The sequence below is a fragment of the Eleutherodactylus coqui genome, chromosome 3 (genome assembly GCF_035609145.1).
Source record: "Eleutherodactylus coqui strain aEleCoq1 chromosome 3, aEleCoq1.hap1, whole genome shotgun sequence".
NCBI classification, from domain to species: domain Eukaryota; kingdom Metazoa; phylum Chordata; class Amphibia; order Anura; family Eleutherodactylidae; genus Eleutherodactylus; species Eleutherodactylus coqui.
Genome location: NC_089839.1, coordinates 28286783 through 28313046, shown reverse-complemented (window position 1 = coordinate 28313046; position 26264 = coordinate 28286783). Strand labels below are relative to the sequence as shown.

At 46.6% G+C, this 26264-nt stretch overlaps 1 protein-coding gene across 1 annotated transcript in view; it reads left to right on the top strand.

Annotated features, from left to right (window-relative positions):
• LOC136620531 (zinc finger protein 420-like) overlaps positions 1-26264 on the top strand; it is a 254703-nt gene that overhangs the window by 118549 nt on the left and 109890 nt on the right. Inside the window, exons 16-21 of the mRNA XM_066595378.1 lie at positions 9216-9273; positions 10704-10846; positions 10958-11125; positions 11209-11332; positions 11446-11543; positions 25832-25889. Coding sequence (XP_066451475.1) covers positions 9216-9273; positions 10704-10846; positions 10958-11125; positions 11209-11332; positions 11446-11543; positions 25832-25889 — 649 coding nt within the window. The remainder of the gene's footprint in view (positions 1-9215; positions 9274-10703; positions 10847-10957; positions 11126-11208; positions 11333-11445; positions 11544-25831; positions 25890-26264) is intronic.

Sequence of the window (26264 nt, the reverse complement as noted above, 5' to 3'; positions counted from 1 at the left end):
GGTTAATATCTGGGGTGTCGTTGTTCTGGAAGTACTCTTCTAAGGCTCCTTGTATCTCTTTTGAAGTCTCTATGCCGTGAACAAGGGACTCGTTCAGGCGCCAGTGCCATACTCTGTCGTGAATTGTTGGGAGCGATAGTGATAGTGTAATAAGCGCGTGGTCCGAAATTATAATGTTATCTATTTCCACCGATGTCACTAGTGGAAGAGATGAGTGGTGCAGGAGGAAGTAGTCGATCCGGGAGTAGGAGTTGTGGGGTGGGGAGAAATAAGTGTAGTCTCTGACATCGGGATGGAAAACCCTCCAGACATCTATCAGTTGGTGCTTGTGGAGTGTTTTCCTGACCCTGCGATGTGTGGCTAGGCTGAGGCTATTACTTCCTTTGGACGTGTCAATCTGGGGGTCAAGTGGCATGTTAAAATCTCCGCCCATTATCAGGGTGCCCTCTTTGAATTCTTCCAAGTCCTCCAGAGACCTTTCGAGAAAGGTCACCTGGTTGGAGTTGGGAAGATACATTGTGGCTAGGGTGACTGTGGTGCTGGCGAGCTTACCTTTGACGAATAGGCATCTTCCCTCGGGGTCGGACCTCGTAGCCAAATGTTCCCACGGGATTGAGCTGCCGATCAGGATCGATACCCCTTTGGATTTAGATTCTGGGTTTAGCCCATGGTAGGCGTGGGGGAACCTGGCATCCGAGAATCCGGGGGCCGCTCTTGCGCAGAAGTGGGTTTCCTGTATGAAGGCCACTTGAGCTCGCTTTTTCCAGAGGAGACGGAGAATGGAGGACCTTTTCTCTGGGATGTTAAGGCCCTGTGCATTAAGAGAGGCAATAGTGAGATTTGGTACAACAGGAGGCATTTTGTAGGATCGTATCCTGGTCTCGTTATCCCTGCACAGGAGTTTGACGGTGGTGGGAAGAAGGGGGGATGAGGTGGGTTTGGGGACGCTGGGGAGGACAGAAAAACAGGAGGGCTGTGTTAACAAGGGGTAAGACAAGACTCACAACAGATTTTACAATATTTCTACTTTACGCAGGAGACCCGCTCTCCCCCTATAAAATAGGGAGGAGGAGAAAACAGGGCCCCTGGTACCCTACTGGGGGAAACGTAGGAGAGCACAGAGGATCAAGCAGTCACAGTCTCTGGGTTCTAAAAGAATATGAAAGCAGTAGTGTCAAACCGATTGTCCAGATTTCTCGCGAATGGGTTCTGGGTCGGAAACAATAGAAATCAGATCGTGAGACTCCGTCGATCCAACTCGCCGTGACATGTACGTCTTTTTCCAGGAGGAACCGATAGACCTGGCAAGAGAGAGGGGGAGGTAATGTATTGGAAGGGCCTAGCTAGGCCGTGGAAATGTCCATAGCACTTAGCAAGGCTTCCCAGACTCTGAGAACTGAGCAGTGTCCTGGGAGTCAGGGTTCTATTGGATGAGGTTGTCTTCCGGTGAAAGGGTCCAGTCTGAGATTGGGATCTGCGGTATTCCCAGGAAGTTGAATGCCCCTTCTAAATCTGCCGGTGAACGCACCGTGAATATCCGGCCCCGTTTTCGGAGGATCAGATGGAAAGGGTGTCCCCATCTGTAGGTGGCGTCTGCTTTGCGAGCTGCTTCCAGGAGGGGGCGAATCGTTCTCCGGCAGTTGAGAGTCAGTCTTGATACATCTGGTAATACTGAGATTTCCGCGCCGTTATATTTGATCGAGCCTTGTTCCCATGCCATTCGTTGTATCTCTTCTTTCTGACGATAAAAATGCACTCGGCAAATTACGTCTCTCGGAAAGTTCATGTTTCTGGCTCTTCCGCCTTGCAAACGGTGCACTCTGTCAAGTTCGATGGTCCTGTTGTCAGGTCTCTGTAGCAATTTGTTAAAAATGGTGGTCACATGGTCATATAAGTCTTCTGGCGGTATGTCTTCTGGAAGTCCCCTCAGTTTGAGGTTGTTACGGCGGCCCCTGTTTTCGATGTCGTCTACGTGGAAAGTTAATTCCCTTATTTGTTTTTGTTGTTTTTCGATTATGAGTGCCATTTGTTGAAAGTCTGTCACTGACGCCTCCGTATTTTGCTCCAATACTACCACTCGTTCGGTCAGGTCTTGCACAGTGTGGGCAACCGCGTTGATCGCTGTTGCATGTTGTTCTTCAATACGTCTAATTTGTTGTTCTAGGTCTTGCTTGGTGGGCAGGGCCCGTATCATGACCCATAGCGCTTGGAGTGTCTGGGAATCACCCATGGGTGGGTCTGCGTGGTCTAAGAGTGCGCTTGAGTGGGGGAGTGGTGGAGCCCGGGGTTACCGGGTTGGTGCTATAGAGCCCCATCGCATGTGGCGAGGTGTGGCAGAGAGGTGCGGTGATGGCTTCATTTTCATGTCCCTGTGAGCCTGGCCCGTTGCCCTGTGGGAGGGGTAGTGCTGTCTTCTGGCCTCTGGGGCTTGTTGCTGGGGGTTCCTGGCGATAATAGATGGCCGGAGGTGGGCTTCTGTTTCCCTGGGGGGACGCTGCTGGGGTTTGGGGAAGTGAATATTGGCTCAGTGGTGTCTGCAGCGTTGCTTCCTCGGCCCTCTCTGAACGCCCTGTGTCTCTGAGCTGCGGCTGGGTTACAGCGTTCTCATCTCTGTGAGATGCCTGCGCTCTGTGGTGGTTTGGTGCTGTGTTAGAGGTACAGTATGGTGTGTCTCTTCCCTCTTTATCCCCTTGGGATCCGGACCGCTTGGCTTTTAGGTCCTGCAGCCCGTCTCCCGTTTGTGTGGGCTGCTCGCTCATGTGGTGGAGAGGGGCCCCTGGGTTGCCGCTGCTGCGCGGTGATTGCTCTCGGTGGGGGTCTGTTGCTCTGCTGTGTGGGCAGCATGGGGTGTCCGACACCACGTGGTGTGAGCAGCACGGGACGCCGGCAGGCTCCGATGTGTTCCTGTACCTGCTCGTCGGCGTCTGTATTGCCTGCCCCAGGTCTCTTTCCTCTCCAGAGCTCCCGTCTCGGCATTGAAGCGGCGTGTGTTGGTCCTCAGTCCGGGGAGGCGCTCGCTCCGTGGGGTGTTCCGGCGCCATGATGGTGGGACCGCGTGCTGTGCCCGGGGTGCTTGTGCTTTTAAGGTAACGGCTCAGAGAGGTGCCCTTGGCTGGTGTCGGCTCTCCTCTCTTTCTGTTCCCCTTTCTCATGCCGGTAAGTGCTGTGGCTCTCTGTTTTATGGCTGTTTTGCAAGGTAACGGCGGAGGAGCTCTGGACTGTGCTTCTTTACTCCTTCATGCTCAGGCCCCGCCCCCGTCTTTTTCCGAGAATGTATTTTTTTTAACTGGTAGGTCCACATCTCAGTACTGTTTGGGGGGGAAGTACCGTTCAAGTTTCCATTTTGGTGAAGTGTTTTAATTTTATTGTGGTCCACAGTTTCATTGAGTTGAGGCTGGGGAGCACCGATAGTGCACAGATGGACATAAGACAGTTCCACATCCCAGTACCACTGGGAGTATCGCTCAAGTTTCCATTGTGCTGACATAGTTCTTTTTTTTTAATGTTTTTATTAATCAATTGAGACACATATCCAGCATCATAACCATGATTCAGACATCTTTAACAACTCTAAGGTCTAATAGCTGGACTAGTACATATGTTGATACAGCATGAAGCAATCTTTGACTGCCGATCAGCAGAGGTTTAGGTGGACACAGTCCCGATTATATAATTTCTCATTTTATAAACTGTCAACCAGAGACTAATAAAAGAAGCAAAAAAGAAACAATAAAAAAATAGGAGCAAGATAATATGTAGGAATAATACAAAGGAGAAACAAAAGCAAAAAGAGTTTAAAAAAAAAAAAAAACCTGCTACAAAAAAAAAAAAATCAAATAATATGTCTGTTTTCCTAAGTTATTATCAACACATTTATACGTATGGAACAGACCCCCGGCTACATATCAGAACGTGTAGAGACCCCTTCCCCCACACGGGAACAGCACGGCAAGTAAAACACCTTAAAGGGGGGGATTCCTCGATGCTATTTGTTCCTGGAACAAGTGTAATAGAAACAATTCCTTAGTCTTTCTCTTATTCTTCGCGGCAGCGGCTGGACAAAGCTCCCCCAAGTCACAAAGAAAGACTGCACCAGTTTTTCTTTGAAAAGCGATGTTTCAGCCCAGTCCATTTGAAACAATTATGTTAGTTTGTCCAGGAACAGTTTAAAGGGAGGGGCTGTCGGCTGTATCCACATCTGCAAGATAGCCTTCAGTCCCGCTGCCGCCACGAAGTGCTATAGCTTGCGGGCTCCTTTTGAGCAATGGTATCTATTTGGGTCCAGATATTCCAAAATTGTGCACAGGGGCTCTTTTGGACAGAAGTTCATCAAATGTACAGTGGTATACCCACAAATTAGAGACCAGAAAGTCTTGATCTGGGAACATGTTCATAAACTGTGGAATAAATTGGCATTTGGTGCTTTGCATTTAACCCTTTCCAATCCACTGTCTGACGTCTGAAGACATTATGATTTAAGGCTGTACAGCTCCGATGTTGGAAGACCTCCATCGGGGTTCTCTTACTGTATATTGCCAGCCTCTCTGCTGTCGGAGCCTATCCAACGTGTCACCTCATGCAGTACTGGCTTTAGCCAGCGTACAGTGCCGTTGTATAACCGGAGAAAAAGAGTAAGCCCCCTGGGGAAACCAGGATACAAATTGGATTGGAAAGGGTTAAAACAATTTGAGGTGGGGTAGATTCCCATGTGATGCCCTCTTGCAGGGGTTAAATAAGACCTGTGGACGACCTGTAGTCTCGTTTCCAGGAACTTGGATGAGGGCAAATATTTGTAAGCCAACAACACCGATTCCATCTGGTAGGTCAATATCATCCTGCTCCTGCATATTCCGTATTACTCTATACAGCCTGGATATCATTCCCCGCAGGCCCATCATCCTAGAAGTCCATGTGACACCTGTCTGTGTCCAGTCAATCTCCTGAGGTTGCGGCAAGAGTTCCTGGATATAGGGCCTAGCCTGTAAATATGAAAATAGCAGAACTGACAGCTCAGGGAACTTCTGTTTCATTTCCTCATGTGACAGAAGGTGTTTTTTAGCAGTTTGTCCATCAAGTAAATCCCTCGAGCCCACCGATCAAAGAAAATGTTGTGTGGGTTATTGTGCTGAAAGTTGGGGTTGTTAATAAAAGATAGTTGTGGGGCTATATGTGGGGATGCATGACTGTCGCGATGTAGTTTGTCCCACGTCTTCCAAGCCACAAGTATTTGGGGGTTACGCTTCAGTCTCTGGTACTTCTGCGTAGGGAGGTGAAGGATATTTTGTGACTGTATTGGGCCAGACATTTTCTGCTCGAGCAGCTTGTTTGTAAAATTCGTCTGGGAATATATCCAATCATGAATAATGCGAGCCTGTACTGCTAGATTGTAGTCCCTTATATGAGGGAGATTGATTCCACCATTGACTTCATGTTATTGTAATGTTTTATGAGCTCTGCGCGGTCTTTTCGCACCCCAAACGAAGTTTCTGTATAAATAATTGATCTTTTTTATGTCTTTTAGTTTTAAAAATCTGGGCAGAGAATGTAGGATGTATAGCAGATGGGGAAATTCTGTCATTTTTAAAAGATTAGCTCTTCCCAAAAAGGACACCGCAAAGTTCTTCATAAATTTAGAGTCATTTTCAATTTTTTTAATTTAGGGTTCAGTGTTTGTTTTATATAATTTAGGCCGCCTGCACACGGGCGGAAATCCCGCTGGATTTCCGCCACTGAAAGTTTGCATAGGAGTGCATTACAATACGCACTCCTATGCAGACGGCCGCGGTTTGGCCGCGCGAAATTTCGCGCGGCAAACAAACCGCGGCATGTCCTATTTTTGTGCGGGGCACGCACTCACCCGGCCGCCGGCTCCGGTCTGCACATGCGCCGGCTGCGCCACAGCCGGCACAAGAAAGAGTCGGGGCCGCCAGGTGCGGGTGAGTACGCGCTCGTCTCTGCAGGTGCTCGGGTCGGGTCCCGCGGCGAGAATTCTCGCTGCCGGATCCGACCCGCTCGTCTGCAGGCGGCCTTAGAAGGACATCTTGTGACCTGTATTCCCAGATATTGTATGGAATGCTTTTCCCAATGGAAGGGGTATTGGGCCATCCACAAGAGTTTAGCCAGTCCTTTTAATAGTAGCGCTTCCGTGTTGTCTCAATTTAAAGGGGTTGACCCGCGCCGAAACGGGTTTGTTTTTTTTCAACCCCCCCCCCCCCCCCCCCCCCGTTCGGTGCGAGACAACCCCGATGCAGGGGTTAAACAAGAACACCGGACAGCGCTTACTTGAATCCCCGCGCTCCGGTGACTTCTTACTTACCGGCTGAAGATGGCCGCCGGGATCTTCTCCCTCGGTGGACCGCAGGGCTTCTGTGCGGTTCATTGCCGATTCCAGCCTCCTGATTGGCTGGAATCGGCACGTGACGGGCGGAGCTACACGGAGCCACACGGAGCCCCATTGAGAAAAGAAGAAGACCCGGACTGCGCAAGCGCGTCTAATTTGGCCATTAGACGCCGAAAATTAGGCGGCTCCATGGAAACTAGGACGCTAGCAACAGAGCAGGTAAGTGAAAAATTTCTTATAACTTCTGTATGGCTCATAATTAATGCACAATGTACATTACAAAGTGCATTAATATGGCCATACAGAAGTGTATAGACCCACTTGCTTTCGCGGGACAACCCCTTTAAGGTATAGCCAGAGAGCCCTCCGATTTTCTCGATTCCTTGTAATAAGGGTGTCAGCGTCTCTTTTGGGTTGCTGACTATCAAAAATATGCTGTTTGCAAATGCTTCCACCTTCATTTCCAAATCAGCCTAGCAGGTTCCATTAAAGAGTGAGGTATGTATTAAGTACCTGAGCAATGGGTCTATGGATGAATTAAAAAGTAATGGGGAGAGGGGGCAGCCTTGACGGGCCCCTCTAAATAAGTCAATGGTTGGGGTGTTAAGGCCATTAACTGTGAGGCTACTGGTGGCATTTGTATGTACGCATATCATGTTTTATAATTTACATATGTCTGTCCAAAGCTACACCACCCAGTATCATATTTTTATCAAAAGCTTTCTCGGCATCTAGACTCAATAGCATCAATACCGGACTATTGGGACCTTGTGTGGCAACCGTTGCCGCTATTGCAGCTCTGATATTTTTTAAAGCATTTCTTCCACGTGTGAAGCCCTTCTGCGATGGGTCGAGTATAGAGGGGAGAATAGATTGAAGCCTATCAGTATCTCCGATAGTAAAGCGATTTGTCTGCAAGAATGTGGGTCAGCAACCCAGATCCGTGGAGCGCAGAGATATAACAGGTCCCTCCTCTTCAACAGTCCAGAGGAAGATAGAAGACACATACATTTGGAGGAGGATGGAGAAGAGGAGGTGTCAAGTTCCAAAGAGTAACAATCTGTTCTAGCCGTGGCACGGGGTGAGGCAGGCTTTGGTGGGGACATAGACAGTTGAAGTCCTTTGTGTTCTTTTTCTTTAGCAGTTGTAGATGGTTTACTTTTTTGTTTTCCGGTTGCTGTTAATTTTCACCGAATCCAGCTGGCGTGTTACTCATCTTGAGGTACCCGCGTTGCGTTCATTTAAGTATCTGTCCATACTTGGACCTCTCCAGGTCTAGGGGTTTCAAAGCTTTCATACACAAAGGTCAAAAATTTCACTCCATCTGTAAGATCAATGAAGATTTATCAGCAGGTCGATGATATGGATGTGGCTTCTCATCTAATAATTATGCAGTAGCCATCCAAGGTAGTGGCACCCTAAGAGATTGAATCATGGCCAGCATTTTCTAACGCGGTTTACAGTGGTGTTGGTTTATAGGGGTTTAAACTGTTTTGCTATATTGTGCTCTTATTGGTACAGCCTCTCTTCTCCAGTTTGTCAACAGTCCTAACAATTGTTAGGGCAGCAATGGGGACAGACGTTACCCAGGCTGTGTGTTATGGCTCTCGACTCCCGTGGGTCTCAGCAGTTGGCTGCACGGTGCTTGGTGTTGGTGGACCATGTGAACCCCCTGCGCTGACTCTTCCCTCCAATTGCAGCCAGTGCAGCCGCGATGCTCCTGCGATTAGTGGGGTGGTCATAAATCCAGGCCGTGGCTCCGACTGTCGCTAGGCCTCAGTGGGCAGGTAGTTGCACTGTAGGTGTTTGTGTCAGGAGTGGCGGCAGATGTAGTTTGCCAGAGAATCTTTGCCACCAGAAACGGTCCAGGGCGTGGAGTGGTTGGACCCCCCCAGTGTCCGCAGCAGTTGGGGCCCCAAGCCTCCAGAGCCAACTTGGCCGCACCCAGGTAGTGGTGAGGCGACAGTGGCAGAATCCTCCAATGTATCAGGGAGGGTTGCCCCCCAGCAGCAGGTGATGAGTGCCAGGGGGCCAGGCGACACGCAGATCAGCCTGAACTCTAGGCCACAGCTTTATGCACCGCTAGGCCACAGCGGATTAATGACCTTGTCGCAGGGGTCCGGGGCGGGAGCAGTGGGCAAGTGTAGGTCACTGAAGGTCTTTGCCAGAGGTAGTAGAGTGGCCGTGTCCCTGCAACATCCACGGTGGCCGAAACTTAAGACCAAGGCTCCGGAACCATCCAGGCCATACCCGGGGAGCGGTGTGGAGATGGCGGATTTGCCCAGAATGGTAAGCGGGGTCCTCCCGATTGTAGAGTGGCACCGCAGTCCTCTTCAACCCCTTTGGGGTCCTGGGGGGCTACGCCACATGTGTGTCAACTGGAAATTATGCCACGGCTTTGCACTTCGCTAGGCCGCTGCGGGCCAGCGGCTGTGTCGCGGGGTTCTGAATCAGGGCGCCACAGTTAGATGGGGGCTTACCGGGATCCTCTGCTGCTGAAGAAGTCTTGGGAAGTGATGTATCCTGTCCTCACGGCGTCTGCTGTTTTCCGTGCCTCCACGGATCCTCCAAGGGCGGTGAGTTGGGGCTTCCCCAAGAAAAGTATGAGGGTATCAAACACCTATAACTGCTTCGGGGCACCAAAGGGTTTCCGATGTCGCTGAGGTCAGGAGTCAGTGCAGGATCTCTGTAAGACACGTCCCACTCCTTTGGTGCCCAAGAGAGGAGTCCGTGGTGAAGTGTTTTAATTTAATTGTGGTCCACAGTTTCATTCAGTTAAGGCTGGGGAGCGCCGATAGTGCAAAGTACTGATGGACATAAGATAAAATAGGGTTTTGTTTTTTTTCTCATCTGTTTTTTTGTGGGATTCTTGCAGGAAAGTTCTAACGTAACAATGAGTGGACTCGATAAACCCATATCGGTGTCGGTGAACGGTAAGAGCCTTTCATAAATCTTGCTTGAATGTATTCTATTAAAGGGGTTGTCTCGCAAAAGCAAGTGGGGTTAAACACTTCTGTATGGCCATATTAATGCACTTTGTAATATACATCATGCATTAAATATTGGCGTCCCCGTCTTCATGGCGCCGACCAAAGCCTTCTGCTGCCTCGATTAGACGCCCTTGCGCATAAGACCTGTGCGGCGCGAGCACGCTGGAGCGGCCTCTTCAAGAGGCAGAATGCTCAAGCGCGTCTAATCGAGGCAGAAGAAGGCTTTGGTCGGCGTCATGGAGACGGAGACGCCAACATCGGAGGGGGTAAGTATATAACTTCTGTATGGCCAATATTTAATGCACGATGTATATTACAAACTGCATTAATATGGCCATACAGAAGTGTTTAACCCCACTTGCTGTTGCGGGACAACCCCTTTAATGAATAGCCTGGGCAGACTGCACAAAGCCAAAATAATTTATAGTATGTAGGGAAGGGGGTCACAGGACCCGGTGGATCTGTCTTCATCATATGTTTAGAGCAATTAATTACACATACCATCCCTGTTCAGCATAAATGGGGTTGTGAAAAGATGGAGCTCATGTGGCTGGGGGTAGTAGCTGAATTAAGCTGAAGGGGATGAGCCATTTGGAAGGTGCCAGAATCAGATGCTGAGGCCAGATCCTGGACCCATGAGGAAAGCTGATGGACATGTGATTGGGGAGAGGCGTTGAGGCCATATCCCTGATATCATAAGCGGTGAACAGGATCTTCTACCATGTCGAAAGTGGCCGGACACTTGGTCATTGTTCTGTGCTGTGGCATCTCCTGTGATATTGCTGTGATCTGGGATTACAAATCAGAGTTGAGCTTCATCTGGATTGTCTGGCTGCTGTATGAAGGAACTCTTGAATTGTGCCCCAGCAGTTAAAGAGTTACAATGAATTTTTGGACTGGATCGGTCACACGTGTGGGAGGAGTCAGGCTGAGCTTCATGTAATGCTTACATGTGCAGGTAGGTACAGAAATCATTCAGGAAATTCGCCCTTCTAAATGCCCCCTAATAGAGATGTGTGTTCTTCACGAGCCTTCGGCCACATTCATCTGCTTTATGGAAAGTAATGAGGCGACGGACAACAAGGGGAACCGTGGGGATCGCTCTACTTTCTTGTCCCATCTGTATGTTGGTGCACTAACTTATCTGTACATGTTATATCCTAGTGACTTTAGGATCTTTAATGATGTATATACTGTGTGGCCCTATACTAACTTTATAACAGGGGCGGCTGACTAATATATACCTGATTACTGATCAGAATATTCTATAAGACTCCTTCATATCTAAATCACCTCCATTGTATGCTGTCACTAATCATCTATAATCCCCTAGTAGTGAGACCCTTCATGGAAGATGTTCTTGTCTCCCTCAGGTTCCTTAGGCTCAGGACTCTCACAGACGAAGACGATGGTGCTTTCCATCAATAACCCACCGAGGATGGAGAAGGACAGAGACCACATGGCTGCCCGGATATTAGACCTCACCCTGGAGATCATCTACTGGATAACTGGGGAGGTGAGAGCTTCACATGATGTCACTCTTATCTCTAGTAATAAACAGGGGAATGACGGGAAAGGTGAAGGATTCTTAGCCTCCATGTAGTGATCAGTGTCTCACCATCCACAGGATTACACAGTAGCGAAGAAGTCGTCTGGTGAGTGTGTGACCCCCCGTGTGTCAGGAGGAGGCAGCCGGACCCAAAGCCCCATCACCGAGCCTTCACCCCATTCACTGATACATGAGCAGAAGATCCTAGAACTTACCCACAGGATCACTGAGCTGTTGACCGGAGAGGTGAGCGCTGCTGGGAATGGGGGACATTATATAATAACCCCAAGGGAGGAGTCTGGAGGATGACGGTATATTGTATGTGTCAGGTTCCTATAAGGTGTCAGGACGTCACTGTCTATTTCTCCATGGAGGAGTGGGAGTATTTAGATGGACACAAGGATCTGTACAAGGACGTCATGATGGAGGATCAGCAGCCCCTCCCATCACCGGGTAAGAGGAGACCTTCATTTATTATAGAGGACCGTTTTGAGGGTCGGCTAGTCTCGCCATCATCTGATCATCAGATATAAAATGTATTCAGTCTCTCTGGTTATTTCCTATAGATGGATCCAGCCAGAGAAATCCTCCAGAGAGATGTCCCAGTCCTCTATATTCCCAGGATTGTCCAGAGGAAGAGGAACATGTCCCACTTTATCATCAGGTAGATGAAGCTGAGATTTCTGTAAATCCTCTACAGACAGATGTAATGGAGCTTTCTACTTATCTTCTCCGGCAGCAGTGTAGTATACTGTGTGCTCTCTGTCATCTGGTTATTGTGGACTGTCAGTGATAGCGGCTGCAAATGGTTTCTAGTGTTTTAAGGCCTCTATCACATGGGTGATAGCGATATTACTGAGAGGATATCGCAGCAATGTTCTGTGCGATATCACTGTGTTTTCTGGTAGCCATAACACAATTTTTTTGAAGCACCACCCTGAAAATACGCTTGCGCTGCATAAAAAAAAACAAAAACGAATGCATTGCATAACAGCCGCTGTCCACTCCACTGCACTTCTCCTCACAAGTTCCTGACACACTTGCTTGTAGTTTTCATAAGCACATCCTGGTCAGGGGTTCAAAAACCCCGCCTCCAGGAAGCGCTGGCTCTGATTGGTTCTCGAGTGCCGCGGCGCAGCCAATCCCTGCAGCACTCAATGAACCAATCACAGCCATCACATTGAATAGCCAGAGGTATCTGGTTAGAATTGTCCATGTAAAGAGTCAAGCAAGTCTTGCAGAAATCACATCCACATTCAATGCAGGAGGCCCCACACACATATCTTATAGGTCAATGCAGCATTCTTTAGCTTCCATTGGACATGGTAGCAGAAGACAACACTTGAGACAGTACCTCATCTGGTTTCTTGAGGTTGCTAGTTGTACCCTAAAGGACTGGCAACATGTGGCATTGTCCAATGAGTCATGGTACCAATTGTTTCAGGCTTACGGTAGGGTTCATGTGTTGTATAAACCCCTTGAACTCCAGTTGTCAGCAAGGCACTGTGCAGGCTAGTGGTTGTTCCATGCTGCTGTGGGGCTGTTTTCATTGTAGGGATTGGGTCCACTGATCTGTCTAAACATATTATTCACGAGTGCCTGCTATGTTTCACTGCTTAGTGACCATTTGCAGCCCATCATGGTCTACATGGACCCCCCACAATGATGTGACATTCCAGCTAGATAATGCACTATGTCTTTGGAAACAAGTTGTCCAAAATTGGTTCGCAGAGCATTCTGAAGAGTTCCTACGAATGGTGTGGCCTGCACCTTCACCTGACATGAGACTAGTCAAGCATTTATGAAATGTGGTGGAGAGATCCATTTACAACAGAGACCCTGCACCTACAAGTGTCCTAGAGCTATGGGTAGCTATCCAGTCGGCACTCAATATTCCTTTACACGTTGAATGTCCACTTATGAAATTGATGCCAATCTAGTTACTACACTTTACAACACCATAGGGCATCTTACATGATATTGGTTCCTGTCTCAATGCTTTTGGCACGTCAGTGTAGGTTAGTTTCCATTCCCTTGAGTGGATATTCTTCCTTCTCCTGGATGAGAATGTATTTTTTTTAACTGGTAGGTCCACATCCCAGTACCGTTTGGGGGAAAGTACTGTTCAAGTTTCCATTTTGGTGAAGTGTTTTAATTTTATTGTGGTCCACAGTTTCATTCAGTTGAGGCTGGGGAGCACCAATAGTGCACAGATGGACATAAGACAGTTCCACATCCCAGTACCACTGAGAGTATCGCTCAAGTTTCCATTGTGCTGAAATAGTTCTCTTTTTTTTTTAATGTTTTTATTAATCAATTGAGACACATATCCAGCATCATAACCATGATTCAGACATCTTTAACAACTCTAAGGTCTAATAGCTGGACTAGTACATATGTTGATACAGCATGAAGCAATCTTTGACTGCCGATCAGCAGAGGTTTAGGTGGACACAGTCCCGATTATATAATTTCTCATTTTATAAACTATCAACCAGAGACTAATAAAAGAAGCAAAAACGAAACAATAAAAAACTAGGAGCAAGATAATATGTAGGAATAATAAAACAGAGAAACAAAAACAAAAAGAGTTTAAAAAAAAAACTGGCCTGCTACAAAAAAAACAAAAACAAATAATATGTGTGTTTTCCTAAGTTATTATCACCACATTTATACATATGGAACAGACCCCCGGCTACATATCAGAACGTGTAGAGACCCCTACCCCACACGGGAACGGCACGGCAAGTAAAACACCTTAAAGGGGGGGATTCCTCGATGCTATTTGTTCCTGGAACTAAGAAGTGTAATAGAAACAATTCCTTAGTCTTCCTCTTATTCTTCGCGGCAGCGGCTGGACAAAGCTCCCCCAAGTCACAAAGAAAGACTGCACCATTTTTTCTTTGAAAAGCGACGTTTCAGCCCAGTCCATTTGAAACAATTATGTTAGTTTGTCCAGGAACAGTTTAAAGGGAGGGGCTGTCGGCTGTATCCACATCTGCAAGATAGCCCTCAGTCCCGCTGCCGCCACGAAGTGCTATAGCTTGCGGGCTCCTTTTGAGCAATGGTATCTATTTGGGTCCAGATATTCCAAAATTGTGCACAGGGGCTCTTTTGGACAGAAGTTCATCAAATGTACAGTGGTATACCCACAAATTAGAGACCAGAAAGTCTTGATCTGGGAACATGTTCATAAACTGTGGAATAAATTGGCATTTGGTGCTTTGCATTTAACCCTTTCCAATCCACTGTCTGACGTCTGAAGACATTATGATTTAAGGCTGTACAGCTCCGATGTTGGAAGACCTCCATCGGGGTTCTCTTACTGTATATTGCCAGCCTCTCTGCTGTCGGAGCCTATCCAACGTGTCACCTCATGCAGTACTGGCTTTAGCCAGCGTACAGCGCCATTGCATAACCGCAGAAAAAGAGTAAGCCCCCTGGGAAAACCAGGATACAAATTGGATTGGAAAGGGTTAAAACAATTTGAGGTGGGGTAGATTCCCATGTGATGCCCTCTTGCAGGGTTTAGATAAGACCTGTGGACGACCTGTAGTCTCATCTCCAGGAACTTGGACGAGGGCAAATATTTGTAAGCCAACAACACCGATTCCATGATCAATGGTTGTCCAGAGACCATTTTCCATCCGGTAGGTCAATATCATTCTGCTCCTAGACCGTCCTAGAAGTCCATGTGACACCTGTCTGTGTCCAGTCAATCTCCTGAAGTGTGGCAAGAGTTCCTGGATATAGGGCCTAGCCTGTAAATATGAAAATAGCAGAACTCACAGCTCAGGGAACTTCTGTTTCATTTCCTCATGTGACAGAAGGTGTTTTTTAGCAGTTTGTCTATCAAGTCAATCCCTCGAGCCCACCGATCAAAGAATATGTTGTGTGGGTTATTGTGCTGAAAGTTGGGGTTGTTAATAAAAGATAGTTGTGGGGATATATGTGGGGATGCATGACTGTCGCAATGTAGTTTGTCCCACGTCTTCCAAGCCACAAGTATTTGGGGGTTACGCTTCAGTCTCTGGTACTTCTGCGTCCTGGAGATGAAGGATATTTTGTGACTGTATTGGGCCAGACATTTTCTGCTCGAGCAGTTTGTTTGTAAAATTCGTCTGGGAATATATCCAATCATGAATAATGCGAGCCTGTACTGCTAGATTGTAGTCCCTTATATGAGGGAGATTGATTCCACCATTGACTTTATGTTTTTGTAATGTTTTAAGAGCTATGCACGGTCTGTTCCCACCCCAAATGAAGTTTCTGTATAAATAATTGATCTTTTTTATGTCTTTTAGTTTTAAAAATCTGGGCAGAGAATGTAGGATGTATAGCAGACGGGGAAATTCTGTCATTTTTAAAAGATTAGCTCTTCCCAAAAAGGACACAGTGAAGTTTTTCCATAAATTTAGAGTCATTTTCAGTTTTTTAATTTAGGGTTCAATGTTTGTTTTATATAATTTAGAAGGGCATCTTGTGACCTGTATTCCCAGATTCTGTATGGAATGCTTTTCCCAATGGAAGGGGTATTGGGCCATCCACAAAAGTTTAGCCAGTCCTTTTAATAGTAGCGCTTCCGTTTTGTCTCAATTTAAGGTATAGCCAGAGAGCTCTCCAATTTTCTCGATTCCTTGTAATAAGGGTGTCAGTGTCTCTTTTGGGTTGCTGACTATCAAAAATATGCTGTTTGCAAATGCTTCCGCCTTAATTTCCAAATCAGCATAGCAGGCTCCATTAAAGAGTGGGGTATTTATTAAGTGCCTGAGCAATGGGTCTATGGATGAATTAAAAAGTAATGGGGAGAGGGGGCAGCCTTGACGGGCCCCTCTAAATAAGTCAATGGTTGGGGTATTAAGGCCATTAACTGTGAGGCTGTCGTAGAATTCCTTTGTGGAACCACGGCTTACTCAATTTGGAATGTTTACACCCTTCAATATTAATTCTGAATTGATTATATGCGCATAAGAAGTTTCCACACTGACTCAGGTTCAGCATGTATAGCTTCCTCAATTCTACTTCATTGTTGGGCGCGTAGCCTGTTTTAAAAGAGTTTAACATATCCGCCCATCTGGGCAGGTCAAAGATTACATAGATACAACGTATTGTTTAATTATTGGATAAGCATCTTGCAATTCTTCCATCCTCTGGTCATCTGTGATTGGCCATCAGGTGGTGGATTAGATGAGTGGGTTGTCTTGGCCCCACGTGTGGTTCCTTCGATATGATTGGTTGTTACATCATGAACTATAAATTGCACAAACCTCCCATGTTATTTGCATACGTTTCCAGTAAAATTGCTTGGGTAATTATTGCGGTAGCTGTTTCAGACTGCGGTTATCTATGTCTGAGTTATACGTCTCCTAAAGGCACGAACAGCTGGAAAAATAGATATATATATATAGATTGGTTTCATGTTGGCTTCCCCATGTCAGCAGAGTTATAAAACAGATATTTTCATATGAGCGGAAGTACCTATTGCATAACTGTAAGAACATTATATTTGTAGCAAGACAGAAAACAAATATGTATACAGGATGTTAAATTGACAACTGTCTACTGCCAAGGCCCACCGATCCATATAGATATATATTGGGTTTCCACTACAGACCCCCCTTGAAACTATCTGTTTCACTAAACTCGCCCTGCTCCGTCCCACCCCCACCGCTGACCCTAGACTCGCATTGTGTTGTACACTGGAGATATTGCTGTCATGGGGGTATAGGATGGTTCGACATCATCATATTCTGGATCCATGATGACGACGTTTGCGCTGACAGTGGGCTTTTTGTTGGACATCGTAGTGAGACAGGTGGACCAGGCAGTCATCAGGGTCGGAATACACTGTATGCAACAACAAACAGAAATTAGGATGACTATAAAGGTGACAAATATAATTAATAACTTCCTTATCAGGATAAACTCTTGTGTAGAACGTTTTGGAAACTCAGTAGAGTGGCGGTCTTTCACAACTGTCGCTTAGGCTGTAAATGCCCCTCTGATACCTAGGTGTGGGTTCATGGCAATCGGGTCTTTTGGTACATGTGGAGGTCTAGGCTACCACCTGGGATCTCGAGGCATTAGGTTAGGAGAGGTGCGGCTTTTACTATTTCAGGTAAACACTGCATAACTTGTGTAGACGCTACCTTGATTCATCGACAAGAGTGCAAAATCAGAACTATCTAATTACTGATCAATATGACTGAACCCCTGTCTCATTAGTAAGTGCATGATCGTATCTATCAGTCTGGAAGGAAAAACTACAAGGTGATTATTTCCACTTCCCTTTTCCAGACGCGGCAAGGTAACAGGACCAGGGGCGTTGTAACACCGGCATGTTGCGTGGCATGAGCAGAGTGCACTGCAGATAAAATAAAGCAAAATCTTAGCGAAAACCTATCACAGTGTTCTAAATACACAATGTTTTAAAACTTATTTTTCCTATTCTGCTGTTAGGTATGTGCCTGACTGAGGAAACAGACTAAGGTTAGCTCTTTTTAGTTAGTGCGGTCAGCTTCTTAATGGCAACTGCGTCTTTACCTGCGGGTCACGTGTTGTCTGGAATGTAGGTACAAGTCAACCCTATCATCTTACAGACACTCCCTTTTTTGGCTAAAATCGTACCTAGTGCCATTCTATTTTGAAAAGTCATAGTCGAGGTAGGTCCTATTGGTCGACTAGTCCCTATAAGGCATCTCTAGTATAACTTATAAATCGCTTTTAATTATAATAAACATAATTAATCCAGTCAACATTTTATTTACCATAATGATCAGAAAAATGGACTCGCATCTAGCTTTAAAGGGGTTGTCCCGCGGCAGCAAGTGGGTCTATACACTTCTGTATGGCCATAATAATGCACTTTGTAATGTACATTGTGCATTAATTATGAGCCATACAGAAGTTATAAAAAGTTTTATACTTACCTGCTCCGTTGCTGGCGTCCTCGTTCCCATGGAGCCGACTAATTTTCGCCCTCCGATGGCCAAATTAGCCGCGCTTGCGCAGTCCGGGTCTTCTGGAGTCTTCTATGGGGCCGCTCGTGTAGAATGCCGGCTCCGTGTAGCTCCGCCCCGTCACGTGCCGATTCCAGCCAATCAGGAGGCTGGAATCGGCAATGGACCGCACAGAAGCCCTGCGGTCCACGGAGACAGAGGATCCCGGCGGCCATCTTCAGCAGGTAAGTATGAAGACGCCGGACCGCCGGGATTCAGGTAAGCGCTGTGCGGGTTGTTTTTTTAACCCCTGCATTGGGGTTGTCTCGCGCCGAACGGGGGGGGGGGTTAAAAAAAAAAAACCCGTTTCGGCGCGGGACAACCCCTTTAACGTGGTCTCTAAGTTTTAAAAAACTTGTCAGGTACCCCCCTTGGCTGTCCTATGACGTCAAAGTACACGTGTAGGTCAAAACTACCACCAGGAGCCTCTCTTCTCACTCTAGTGTACTGTTACAATACTAGTAGTATGCACAGGTACGCACGGATTGGGACTCCCTGATCTTCGTCCCACACCAATGTCCCTCCTGGAGATAGTCCTGATGGTGAACACGTCCAGGCCGCCTACCCTGACCCTACACTACCTAGTGACAAGACTGGAAAGAGCCGTCATACCTATGCAGAAAACAAGGGTAGACCAACATGACAGGATAACTACAGAACACAGCAGAGTTAGATCGAGATAAAGTAACTATTGGGGGTAACCTCATTATCTTCAATGCTGTCTGACAGGATGTGGAGGAGCATAAGGGCTTTACTAAGGCACACTCCCCTGTCCAATTACTTTCCAGACCTGATGTCACATTATTTTACCTATGAAGTGTGTACCTTCGTTTACCTCATTCACTTCCGGTACCCTGTATCTGCAGATTACCTCATTCGTAAGCTTCTGTGTGGTTACCTGCTCATTTACCTTAGCATCAGGGTGGGCCTCCAACCTGAAAAAGACTCGAGCAACAACAAGCACATATTCATACTCCCCAACAGGTGTGAGCTGAATGTGGTCAAATTGGCAATCTCTGAAATGGGTAGAGTGGTCAAGGCAAGTGTTATATGGCCACCTTACTTCTGTCTGGACTCGCATATGGCAAAGATCATGCTAACTGGACAAATGATGCAGCAGCTACAGAGAACCTAGGTGTCACCCATTCTTGTTCAGTGTCGACGTCATCGCTGCTTTTGATTCTGTGTACCAGTTGGGCCATCATGGGGGACAGGGACCTCTGTAGGCAAGTTCTGTTGATTGTTCGCCATACGCCGTCCCGTTCTGTTGCTCCCGTCTTTTAGCCCATTTTGCTTTCCTTCCTCGTTGACTTGTAACTAAAGTCCTTGACATATCAAAGTCCAAAGTCTTTATCAAAGTCCAAAGTTGTTATCAAAGTCCAAAGTTTTTGTCACTGACTCATGCTGTCAGTATCTATTCTTCTTTCTTCCACGGCTTGAAGGCCGCTGCCTTTGCTGTGTTGTCAGCGAGGGTGTCACCTCTCGCTTCTCCATTGTAGAAATCGGTGTGAATTCTCTATTGCCAGGTAGTAGTAGTAGGGTTTCCATGAGACTCTGCACCGCTGCACCATTCTTAATTGGCTGTCCTACTGAGATAACAAGCTGTCTGGCCTTCCATATTGGGCCATAATCATGAGCTATGCCAAATGCATTCCAGGAGTCAGTGTAAAGAGTTGCCGTCTTACCTTCTACCACTCCACACGTCTCAGTGAGGGCCTCCGGTTCCGCTTCTTGCCCTGAGACATGCGGAGGCAGAGCTTCTGCATTTAGGACATCTTGTTGTGTGACCTCTGCATATCTGGTTCGGAATCATCAATCCTCACCCTGGTACCATCTACAAAAGAAAACTCAAAATATGCATTATTAACAGTGTGTCCATCACTACAATAATGTCAGAATCTTGTTGCACAGAATTTTAAACAATTTTAAAAAATAGCTGATCTGCCATACTCAGATCACCTATGCCTCACCTCCCCCGTTTGAACCGGAATACCTGATCAAAAGAAGAGTAGCCGGGTTCAAGGTATTACAACATTGGGAAGAAATATTGGGGGAGGCATGGAAAGAGCACATTGTAACCGGATCTAATAGGCCAGAGATAAGTGCTTGGGTTGCACTTGCATAAGTATGTTCTAGTGTCATTTGGGGTGTGGACCACCAGGGGGTAGTCCAATACCAACTTAGATTTGTCAGCCATTGCCTGTACTGCTGCCACCGCACAAACAGATGAGGGAGCTCCTCGAGTCACTGGATCCACCCTCATGGAGTAGTATCTCAGTGGCCTTGGTTGTCCTCTGTGCTTTTGTGTCAATACTGTCGTATGGGCGGCAGTATGAAACAAAACCCAGAAAGGTGCGGAATTTGGCAACGTGTGTATGTACAGGTATGGCCTGGCCAGGAGAGCAACCTTTCTTGCAGAACTTGGTTAGTCTTTGGATGCCTCCAGGCCTTCTACAGGGGAAATTAACAGTGAAATTGTGGCCGGTCGGCAGTTTTTCCAAAGCATCAGCACACAGCACCTAACGTGTGGCTGACCCTTCACCCCCCCCCCCTTTTTTTTTTTTTTTTTTAAACTAGGGGGATACTGTTTGACCCAGGGGTGTGTATCTGGGTCTCGTAAATGTTATCATGGTGGGTATATTCAATTTCCCTATGCCTGTCTTGTGGGTGTCAGGAACCGTGGAAAGCTGAGTTTGAGACAGGAGAAAAAACAAAACTTTTTCTTCTGGCTATCTATGATTCTTACCCCCTCCTTGGATAAGAGACGTGTTCTTGCATCATCTAGCTCCACCCCTCTGAATTAGGCTAATCACTTACTTCCTTATTTTCTCATTCAACGTTGGCAGTCCTCGGATACACATCACAACCAAATAAAGATAAAGTCTTATGCACCACACAATTTACATTTTACAAATTACGGGTCAATCTGCCCTGTTCCTCCTGTGGATACCTGGCCTTATCGTTACCTGCTTGTTTCCCATTCTTTGGCTTCTCTGCAGCAACTTACTTCCTTCACGCTTTACTCCCTGTAATTTATTTTAGCGTTTATTAAATTTAACTATTCAAACCAGTGTAAACAATCTAAATTCAACTTCCTTGGGACTGCAGCATAAGTAACTTCCTCTTTTTAAAATCTCTCGCTCCCGTGACAGCCCAGAGACAGGATTACAAGGGAGAACGTGGCTAATTTTTACTTTTACAACAGTTTTTGTCCCAGACTTCCGGCGACCGGGCAGATGCAGTCTTAGATGCCAGGCATCTCCATCTGATAGGGAGAATTGCAGTACATTACCAATTTACTGAACTGTTATATTGAACGCTGGCGTCCTTGGCATGTGTTGATACAGACGCCATTTCAGCCCACCTTCTCTTCCTCTTTCTGACATTTAGGGAAATTCTAACGTCTAATGCATAAATATTATGTTGTAACTCTACACAGCGGTGACCACCTAACATTGTATGTGGTTACAATTGAATTATCAGCACCAGTTGGGGACTTGGCAAACATAGATGTATTTTCTTGTGGGCATGGTGGGCTACGCCGGTTGTTACAGTTTGTATTCTTAAGAGCCCCCTCAGGATGTGAGTGGCATATAACTTTTTACATTTGTGTGACGGGCGTATAACAAAGATTAGATTACATAACAAAACATACGAACAGTAGTTATTGTCACAGCACATGATTTGCTTCGCTTCTATTCAGAGTTACAGCACTTCCTCTTTTTAAATGTAGTTAGCAGCCTTTTTTTTCCCAAACAATTATACTTTCACTTACGGGCACAAGCCTATACTTTTAACGTTTAACAATTCAAAGGCAACACAGTCTAGTAGTCTGCCTTACTAGAAGGGATCCAATAATGCAATCTACCCTAAAAAGTCCAAACCCACAGCGCGCCACTGTGTACGGTGCATTATCTTGGCTATAACCCAGCCAATGCGTTCTCACTGCCGACAATCCCTTCTTACAGTTGAGCAGCACTGATACTAATTCTATATGACAGACAAACAAACTATTTCTATATAACAACTCAGCAGGATTAGCTCTACACAACAGACAAGCACACTAACTTTATATAAAAGACAGGTAGGACACACAGAAAGATTGCTTGATTAATCAATGATAACTTGACTCTCCACCCCTTCCACACTTTTTCTGGAGCGTGTTGCCGTTCAATTTCAATCATGGCTGCCAGATTCATGATTATAGAAGTCTCTTCAGACGCCGGACGTAATATGTCCCGCCCTAGAGTCTCTAGCATTTCTGTCGCTACACAGTTTAGTAATCTACCCCCAGACAGAGGGATCTACTCATGAACGTTCAAACGATGAACAAATATTTGTAGACACACACAAATAGACAAAGCACCAGTACGGCTGGTTTTAGTCTTACTGCCCCTCGGGATCCGGTCTGGCAGTTCCCTTTCTCCCGAAGCCTTTTACCAGACTTTACCGAAGTAGCGATACCTGCCCAGACGTTTGACGGCTTCCTGATCCTTAGGTTTTGTAACCAAACCGGACCAGAGCAGGAACACCTTAGTCAAACTACCCTGACAGGTCCCTTACTTTTAGGTTTTGTAACCAAACCTGACCCAAGTAATAGGGACACCTGTGCAGGGTCATTCCCCCCCCCCCCCCCTTAGGGCAGCTTATTGACCTCGCCACTCGACCAGTACTCTCAAGACAACAGGCATGTAAACATTCCTTTTATATCTTATGACAGGTTCTTATCACGTGATCGAGACTTAAAGAAGTACCTGTCGTGCGGTTCCAAATCTATCGGCCTTGCACGGCACATAGGCAAGCCTGGAGTTAGCCACACAGGTATAGATAATTAATTTATCTTACCGTGTTCTGATGATTTGGTGGGCCCGCTAAGTCCAAGGTTGTCTATGTCCGTGCCTTGTGTCCGAGCTCTTTGGAGCCTATCGATCACGTCCCATCTGGGGTGCCACTGTCGTAGAATTCCTTTGTGGAACCACGGCTTACTCAATTTGGAATGTTTACACCCTTCCATATTAATTCTGAATTGATTATATGCGCATAAGAAGTTTCCACACTGACTCAGGTTCAGCATGTATAGCTTCCTCAATTCTACTTTATTGTTGGGCGCGTAGCCTGTTTTAAAAGAGTTTAACATATCCGCCCATCTGGGCAGGTCAAAGATTACATAGATACAACGTATTGTTTAATTATTGGATAAGCATCTTGCAATTCTTCCATCCTCCGGTCATCTGTGATTGGCCATCAGGTGGTGGATTAGATGAGTGGGTTGTCTTGGCCCCACGTGTGGTTCCTTCGATATAATTCGTTGTTACATCATGAACTATAAATTGCACAAACCTCCCATGTTATTTGCATACGTTTCCAGTAAAATTGCTTGGGTAATTATTGCGATAGCTGTTTCAGACTGCGGTTATCTATGTCTGAGTTATACTTCTCCTAAAGGCACGAACAGCTGGAAAAATAGATATATATATATATAGATTGGTTTCATGTTGGCTTCCCCATGTCAGCAGAGTTATAAAACAGATATTTTTATATGAGCGGAAGTACCTATTGCATAACTGTAAGAACATTATATTTGTAGCAAGACAGAAAACAAATATGTATACAGGATGTTAAATTGACAACTGTCTACTGCCAAGGCCCACCGATCCATATGGATATATATTGGGTTTCCACTACAAGGCTACTGCTGGCATTTGTATGTACGCGTATCATGTTTTATAATTTACATATGTCTGTCCAAAGCTACGCCACCCAGTATCATATTTTTATCAAAAGCTTTCCCGGCATCTAGACTCAATAGCATCAATACTGGACTATTGGGACTTTGTGTGGCAACCGTTGCCGCTATTGCAGCTCTTACATTTTTTAAAGCATTTCTTCCACGTGTGAAGCCCTTCTGCGATGTGTCGAGTCTAGAGGGGAGAATAGATTGAAGCCTATCAGTATCTCTGATAGTAAAGCTATTTGTCTGCATGAATGTGGGTCAGCAACCCAGATCCGTGGAGCGCAGAGATATAACAGGTCCCTCCTCTTCAACAGTCCAGAGGGAGATAGAAGACACATACATTTGGAGGAGGATGGAGAAGAGGAGGTGTCAAGTTTCAAAGAGTAACAATCTGTTATAGCCGTGGCACGGGGTGAGGCAGGCTTTGGTAGGGACATAGACAGTTGAAGTCCTTTGTGTTCTTTTTCTTTAGCAGTTGTAGATGGTTTACTTTTTTGTTTTCCGGTTGCTGTTATTTTTCACCGAATCCAGCTGGCGTGTTACTCATGACGAGGTACCCGCGTTGCGTTCATTTAAGTATCTGTCCATACTTGGACCTCTCCAGGTCTAGGGGTTTCACAGCTTGCATAAACAAAGGTCAAAAATTTCGCTCCATCTGTAAGATCAATGAAGATTTATCAGCAGGTCAATGATATGGATGTGGCTTCTCATCTGATAATTATGCAGTAGCCATCCAAGTTAGTGGCACCCTAAGAGATTGAATCATGGCCAGCATTTTCTCCCGTGGTTTACAATGGTCTTGGTCTATGGGGGTTTAAACTGTCTTGCTATATTGTGCTCTCACTGGTACAGCCTCTCTTCTCCAGTTTGTCAACAGTCCTGAGCAATAACACTTGTTAGGGCAGCAATGGGGACAGACATGACCCAGGCTGTGTGTTATGGCTCTCGACTCCCGTCGGTCTCAGCAGTTGGCTGCAGGGTGCTTGGTGTTGGTGGACCATGTGAACCCCCTGCGCCGACTCTTACCTCCAATTCCATCCAGTGCAGCCGCGATGCTCCTGCGATGAGTAGGGTGGTCATAAATCCAGGCCGCGGCTCCGACTGTCACTAGGCCTCAGTGGGCAGGTAGTTGCACTGTAGGTGTTTGTGTCAGGAGCGGCGCAGATGTAGTTTGCCAGAGAATCTTTGCCACCAGAAACGCTCCAGGGCGTGGAGTGGTTGGACCCCCCCCCCCCCAGTGTCCGCAGCAGTTGGGGCCCCAAGCCTCCGGAGCCAACTTGGCCGCACCCAGGTAGTGGTGAGGCGACGGTGGCAGAATCCTCCAATGTATCAGGAAGGGTTCCCCCAGCAGCAGGTAATGAGTGCCAGGGGGCCAGGCGACACGCAGATCAGCCTGAACTCTAGGCCACAGCTTTATGCACAGCTAGGCCACAGTGGATCAATGACCTTGTCGCAGGGGTCCAGGGCGGGAGCAGCGGGCAAGTGGAGGTCACCGAAGGTCTTTGCCAGAGATAGTGGAGTAGCCGTGTCCCTGCAACATTCACGGTGGCTGAAACTTCAGACCAAGGCTCCGGAACCATCCAGCCCATGCCCGGGGAGCGGTGTGGAGATGGCGGATTTGCCCAGAATGGTAAGCGGGGTCCTCCCAATTGTAGAGTGGCACCTCAGTTCTCTTCAACGTCTTTGGGGTGCTGGGGGGGCTACGCCACATGTGTGTCGACTGGAAATTACGCCACGGCTTTGCACTTCGCTAGGCCGCTGCGGGCCAGTGGCTGTGTCGCAGGGTTCCGTATCAGGGCGCCACAGTTGGATGGGAGCTTACCGGGATCCCCTGCTGCTGAAGAAGTCTTGGGAAGTGATGTATCCTGGTCCTCACGTCGCTGCTGTTTTCCGTGCCTCCACGGATCCTCCAAGGGCGGTGAGTTGGGGCTTCCCCAAGACAAATATGGGGGTATCAATCACCTATAACTGCTTCGGGGCACCAAAGGGGTTCTGATGTCGCTGAGGTCAGGAGTCAGTGAAGGATCTCTGTAAGACACATCCCACTCCTTTGGTGCCCAGGAGAGGAGTCCGTGGTGAAGTGTTTTAATTTGATGGTGGTCCACAGTTTCATTCAGTTAAGGCTGCGGAGCACAGATAGTGCAAAGTACTGATGGACATAAGATAAATTCGGGGTCTTTTTTTTTTTCTCATCTTTTTTTTTTTGTGGGATTCTTGCAGGAAAGTTCTAACGTAACAATGAGTGGACTCGATAAATCCATATCGGTGTCGGTGAACGGTAAGAGCCTTTCATAAATCTTGTTTGAATGTATTTTATTAATGGGAAGCTCAGAATATCATCTTCCACCTGATTTATTACTATTACCCATTTATTGCCTTAACCTGTGTTATATGGACCCTATGGGGTACACTCCATGTCTTTAGGCAACACTTGCACTGTTTGCAGGCTGTGAATTTATTGGGAAGGCAGTTTTATTAGAACCCAGACTGCAGACTTTGAAACAGGAAGAGAAGTAGTTGGTGAGCAGAGTGGGATTGTGGTAGATATGAAGCCCTTTAATTTATATTTCTTTACTCATGATTCTTCCATTCTCCTAATCTATAGATGATCTATTCTCAAGATAGTTGATTGCTGGGGGTCTGCCTACTTGGG